The 6,000-nt window shown below is 38.2% G+C and overlaps 2 protein-coding genes across 3 annotated transcripts in view; both read right to left on the reverse strand.

Annotated features, from left to right (window-relative positions):
- prmt3 (protein arginine methyltransferase 3) overlaps positions 1-609 on the reverse strand; it is a 46,950-nt gene extending 46,341 nt beyond the window's left edge. For both annotated transcript variants that reach the window (XM_026378885.1, XM_026378884.1), the window contains exons 1-2: positions 532-609; positions 162-291 (exon numbers count right to left, since the gene is read on the reverse strand). In XM_026378885.1, coding sequence (XP_026234670.1) covers positions 162-291; positions 532-553 — 152 coding nt within the window. In that variant the 5' untranslated portion in view covers positions 554-609. The remainder of the gene's footprint in view (positions 1-161; positions 292-531) is intronic.
- Positions 610-1,536: 927 nt separating this feature from the next.
- On the reverse strand, positions 1,537-4,790 carry htatip2 (HIV-1 Tat interactive protein 2). Its single transcript, XM_026379193.1, has 6 exons — positions 4,496-4,790; positions 3,944-4,133; positions 3,735-3,842; positions 3,411-3,548; positions 3,231-3,292; positions 1,537-2,923 (listed from the first exon to the last, which is right to left on the reverse strand). Exons 1-6 carry the CDS (start codon positions 4,609-4,611, stop codon positions 2,710-2,712), a joined length of 828 nt encoding a protein of 275 aa, XP_026234978.1. The 5' UTR covers positions 4,612-4,790; the 3' UTR covers positions 1,537-2,709.
- Between the last annotated feature and the right edge of the window lie 1,210 nt (positions 4,791-6,000).

Raw genomic sequence — 6,000 nt, forward strand, 5'->3', positions numbered from 1 at the left:
CAAATTGTTTATTGGGGGCATCATAGTTATACAGCAGTATTTTTAAATGTCTCCTGAAATGTGTTTATGTAGTTTTCTCTTAATTGGGAAGTGAATTGCGTTTTCTTTCTGCTACATTGGTGGATTAATTTCACATCAAGTACGAGAGCCACTACACTCGCCTGTCGCAGAACAGACAGGTGACTGGCTGACTGTCCTCCTCCATCCACTGCCACTGCTCCTCATCATCGTCCAAGTCATCATCATCACCGTCAGAGAGCTCGGGTATCTCTTCAGCAGCTCCTCGACCGTCTGACAAAAAGAATGAGAGAAATCATATTACAGCTGCGTGTAAGAGCCTCGAAACGACACAGTCACTACTCTTCTCAGACCAATTAGCGATACCGTTACAACGGTAACAACCGTTGAACGCCACAAAACACAACAACCATCGACTACACACGCAATATAAATTATAGATAGACAGTAAAAGTGTGTGCATGTTTATCAGCTACTTTTTCAGGCATGATATTTTAGCTTTACCACACTCACGTGCGTCTGTGTACTCTGCCATGTTGTCGTCTTGGTTTCACTGGACTTCCTGGTGACGTTCGGTGACGTAAAGAAGGGGGCGGGCAGAGTCGGAAGAGGTACTTCCGCATAAAAACCACAAGACGTCGCCAAAGTTTGATTTCTAGTACATCTGTGTACTGAAACGTGCACAAGAGAGAGCACGAAGTACATTTTATCGCACACAATCTACAGGGCTCATTGTGGAACTTTGTTTCAACAACACCATGCCTAAGAAAAAATCAGGATGCAACTAAGCTGTTGCAAAAGCTGATGCAGCCCCTGCCTCTTAATCACCTCTACACAGCAGGAGGCAGGTTGAGGTCAGCTGTTCCTCCTTTTGAGTAATTGCTGCACGGCCATAATGTCAGGACACAGTCACAAAGAACAGGGAGCATGTTTCCCCTACAACAAGGTCAGTTTGAGCTGAATTCTTCTGTTCAGCATCCCATCTTGGGATTAAAATCAGGTTTTTGTTTGATTGTTTGTTTGCTTTTTTAGGATGAAATATGTTGAGGAAAGATGTTTTTATTCTCTTATAGAGAAGAGAAGAAGGTCTCATGCTGAATGTATTATTTTAGCTGCCCATTTAGCTAATCAGCTAATTAGTAAAACAGTGAACATACAGTATTGATGACAGTTATAGAGTATTAAGGTGAATTTTGCCTTCTTTGGATATTGTCTGAAAGAAAAAAAGTAGGAGGTATAGGACTTAATCTGAATATGTGTGTACCTGTATTTGTATACAGAGAATGAGTTACATTTTATTCATATACGTATTTATCCAGAATTTTGACCATTTGATAATTAAATAAATTAAAAACCTTCATGCATATTAGTAAGTTTTTCAGTATGATTATTTTTGTTTTTAGCTGCATAAATATACAGATGATTTAAGAAATTCAATAGCCAAGGAGGACACACAGTCCATAATGCTAGGCCTTCATAGCACAATAAGTGTAACAGTCACCAGAGGGCGCTGCAAGATCATGGTGCAAAAATGCAACTTTATTTGAAAATCATCAAACAGCAACGCAGCTCAAAGTGCTTTACATACAGCTATAAGACAAAATGTCTGGATCAAAATAAAAGAAATAAATGAAACTTCACAATTTGGAATTATTTAGAAGACCAGATGACGGTAATATATTATGTAGTGATGTTATGGTCTGTTCATAGATAGAATAAATCCGTTTTCACTTATATATTTAAAAAAAAAAATTCAGAAACCATCACCAATTTAAAATTTGAATTAAACTTTTTAATTTAACTTAAATAGCAGAACAACACTTAAGTAGCACACACACAAAACTTAATTTCTGGTATCATAGACATTCATATCTTATTGTATGATGTGTATCTGCAAGCTAGAGATGCTGTTCAATCTAAAATGAATTGCATAACAAGTTACCTCTAATATAAGATTACCCACTGATATGGACATTACAATCTTTATATTGAGAGCACAAATGGTGAAGAAAACACAGCAATAATTCCCTGATGAAAAAATTACAGTATCATTGAACAAATGAAATGGTACTTTTCATAAAAACATCCCTTAGTGTTCTGATACGTGGGAAAAAAAACAACATGGATGTATTCATGTAAAAAGTATTGTGAAATTCCTGATGAGAGATTTGCACTATGAATTCATCTTGGTATATCTCCTGCTGTTACATGAAAAGAGAAAATAAAATGAATGGTTTGGAGTTTGGTCACACAGAAAGTCAGTGAATTTCTTTGCACTTTGGACAGATCAACGAAATAACTATCATTTTGAATTGTACTTTTCTTTGGGACGTTCATTCTACTGTATAATATAATATTGCCAACAAAGGGCTGTACAAAACCTTAAATACATTTTTATTGTGCCAATATTTATCAACCACCAATGCTAAGATAAGCTTTCTTAGGTAAATTAAGCACATTCATTAGTTATTAATATACTTACAGGTCTTAGGCATTAACCTGAAGATACACAAAAAACAGACACCCATTCACCCGATGCACTGTCTCACAGTGTTGTGTGTTAAATGGCGTAATGAACTCAGAGGCCAACATCACTTTAGCTTAATCACGTCAGGAAACCTTGTTTAAACATGGGATAATCAAGTATATGTGGAATATTCTTCTCACCTCACTGCTATTTCCTGCTGTCCCCTATTTCCCTGAATTCTTTCCCAAACTGGCGATGTCTTTGTTCTCCAGGATCTCCGTCTTCTGCTCAGGCTGAAGCAGAGTGTTTGCCACCATTGCTTTTGCCACCAGTTGGATTTGGATGGACATCGATGAGCTAACAGCAGAAACGGCACTGAAGAACTTCCTGATCAGCCACTCACCAGGTCGACTCTCCTGCCTATCTACCAATAAAACCCTGTTGGAGAAGAACACAGGTACAAATGATTTATAGGTTATATTGGATTATTTAACAGTAACAACCACTTTTTGTAGCAGATTTGACTTAATCACTGATTTAGTAGAAGAATTATTGTCTTTCTTTCAATATTAAAAACTGGGAAATTATATCCTAGTAAAAGCAGAATTCATGGCAAAGCTGCTGTACTAATAAAGTGTCTAGTGAGTGTATGTATGCGTTTGTTTGTTAGTTTGGGTACAGTCTCTTGGGTACAGGCCCATGTGATGAATATGGGAAACAGTTTTAAGTACAAGAGATTACTGACCCTGGTCTGTAAATGGCAAATCTGTCAAAAGCCAGCGCTTCAATTTCTGCTTCCACTTGTCCCTGGAAGAAAATTCAGTCATGTTAAGCTTGATTGACTTATGTCCATATTTATGAGGGATGCACAGACAGTTTAGTTGAACTGAGCATGCAGAATGCAGTGGAGAAAGGAATAAATTACCTTGACTTTGAGGTAGAGAAAGCTGCTGTTCTTATCAGCTCCTCTGGAGGACTCCAGGTGGAACTGCTTGCAGCCTCCTGCCTTGGCAAGCTCAGCTGATTTTAGGACATAGTCATGATCAACACGAATAAATCCTTCCTGAAATAAAATAATGACAAGAACTTAAAATTTGACAAAATGATACAATGAACAATCTGAGAACCATAAATGAAGAAACTGCTGTGTCCTTGCTACTGACTCTAGTGGAAACAGATTAAATTATTATCACTGGGCGAGTACTCATATTAGACATGATTAGATTAGTCTGTTAGAGGTTTAACTCACAGCCCCTGCTTTTGCTCTGGTTGTTCCCAGACAGCAGTAGCCAACATCATGGCCCTGGAAGGAAGCAGCATAATCATCCAGCTTCTCAAAATCCACCACCTGTTGTGCCTGGAGGCAAAGAAAAATGTAACGCTCAACACGATTAATCTCTAGTAATGGATTAATTAATTGATAAAGCTGATGACTGATTAGAGGATCAGCCCACTGACCACATTTTCATATGCTTTGCCCTCAAAGGTGAGTTGTCTCCTTCCTATGAGCGTAATCTTGGAGAAGATGTTGCGCTCCAGCAGCTCTTGAAGCAGCACCTTGCCCGTTTCCCCTGAAGCACCGAGGATGAAACAGCTTTTATTCTGCTGCCTGAAGTTTTCCCCCAGGGTCTTCAAGTCTTCAGTCATGCTGTAGGACAACGCAAATGGTAAATGAAATAGGGGATTAATACAGGTAAGGCTAAGGCAGGTAAGTGACCATATTTTACACAGGTGAGAAGATGATTCAGAGACCTTCAGTAACTGTGTTGTACAAGTTAAATACATAAAAACAGATCCAGATTCCTTAAATGAGGTTGGTTTAACATAACTAGGGTTCAGAAAGAGATGTTCAAGGGCTCAAACGTGGTGTTTGCCTTTCTGACAGTCAACCCAAACTGGTTTCCTGTAGGATTAGGGCTGTTATATCAGCCATTAACAATTAGCTTAGTCATGTTCGCGTCTGAATTCACGCTTACACCGTCAAGAAGAGACATAGCCAAGCTGCTTTACCTGCTGTATCTAATCGGATCAGGGTCATCGAAATAATTCAAAACAGCTGCAATCACAACAACGACGAGAGTTAGGATCCCGGTGGCTTTTCCCAGGGTGGAGCTCAGTGGGTTCATAACAGACACTGGTGGGAAGATTCAAGCGCAGCAGCACTTCCTGTTTCTCTCTTCCTGGTTCGTAGAAGGGCTGGGAGAAAACAGCTGTTTGCCTCGACAGTTCACCGTAGGATTATCCTTAAGCATATTTTATTTCACACGATGCGTTAGTAAGCCCAGAAGACAAAGAGATACGGTTGTGTTTCGTCTTCATCCTCATTTTTGGACCCAGATCCAGCAGCAAAGGCAGAAGACGGCGGGTCACGTGACGCGCGATCGAGATGAGCAGCATTTAGCTGCAGAAACTCCTAAAGTCAATAAACATCAATAAACTGTGTGCACTTTAAACCAATTCAATAAATAGTAATAATAATGACATCAACTAATAACTATGTGATTAGAGTGCAAAATTATCATAGACTGCTCCACCTCTGGTATCACCTGTTGTAATATTTTACTTACCAGTAATAAGAAGTAATATTAATACTGATTTATCCAACCATCTATTTAATTACATTTAGTGTAGTGTACATACAGGTGAGCTATGTACACCACTAAAAGTAAGTACATACACAATGACAGCCATTAAGGGATAAGTTAAAGTGAGCTTTAATGTTTACTGAGCATACGTTGTCTGGCTGGGGATGTAATTCGTAGGGCCAATGCCTTTTCTAAGTTGTTATTACAGTACCAGCACATTAACATTACATGACATACGGAATTACAAATTCAGCCAGTCTGTTTTTTCTTAGTTTAGCTTAATGACTTTCAAATTGTTTATTTGCTGGGTGGTAATAAGCCAAAATGGTAAACATGTAACATATAAAATAACTTAAAACACTGGAAATAACCAACAGATCAAAGTGCTTGTGTGAGAAAACCCTCTGGACCAAAGCAAAGCTTTACAACTGGTGTGTTATGGGTACATGTAGGCAGACAGAGTGGGATCCAGTTGCCATAAACCTCATAGAAAATCTGTGATGTTTTTGTGTAAACCTGGAAATTATGTAAGTTTGAGGATTTAAAAACAAGAACATAACAAGAAATTATTACATGCAATGTGTAGAGGATGCATTTAATATTCCTGACTGATCTTATCTACTATGCTTGTTGAAGTAGGATAATAATACATGATTGAAAGAGTGGATGAAATGAAATAGATCTCCCTCTCTCTGTGTGCTTAAAGGCTCAGACTAAGCCAATTTTAAGTCATAAGTTTAATATAAAACATATGCAATACGTAATGTTATGAACATGTCAAAAGAGTCCAGGTGAACAGTCATTTCTGGTAAAACTATTCTGTCAGAGATCCCTCTCCCAATACAAAGCTGAGTCAAGTCATTGTACAAGGTGGATGACTGCTGGCAGAAAATTTGAGGGAAATCTTATGTAATATAATTAGATTTATTG

The sequence above is a fragment of the Anabas testudineus genome, chromosome 3 (genome assembly GCF_900324465.2).
Source record: "Anabas testudineus chromosome 3, fAnaTes1.2, whole genome shotgun sequence".
Taxonomy (NCBI): domain Eukaryota; kingdom Metazoa; phylum Chordata; class Actinopteri; order Anabantiformes; family Anabantidae; genus Anabas; species Anabas testudineus.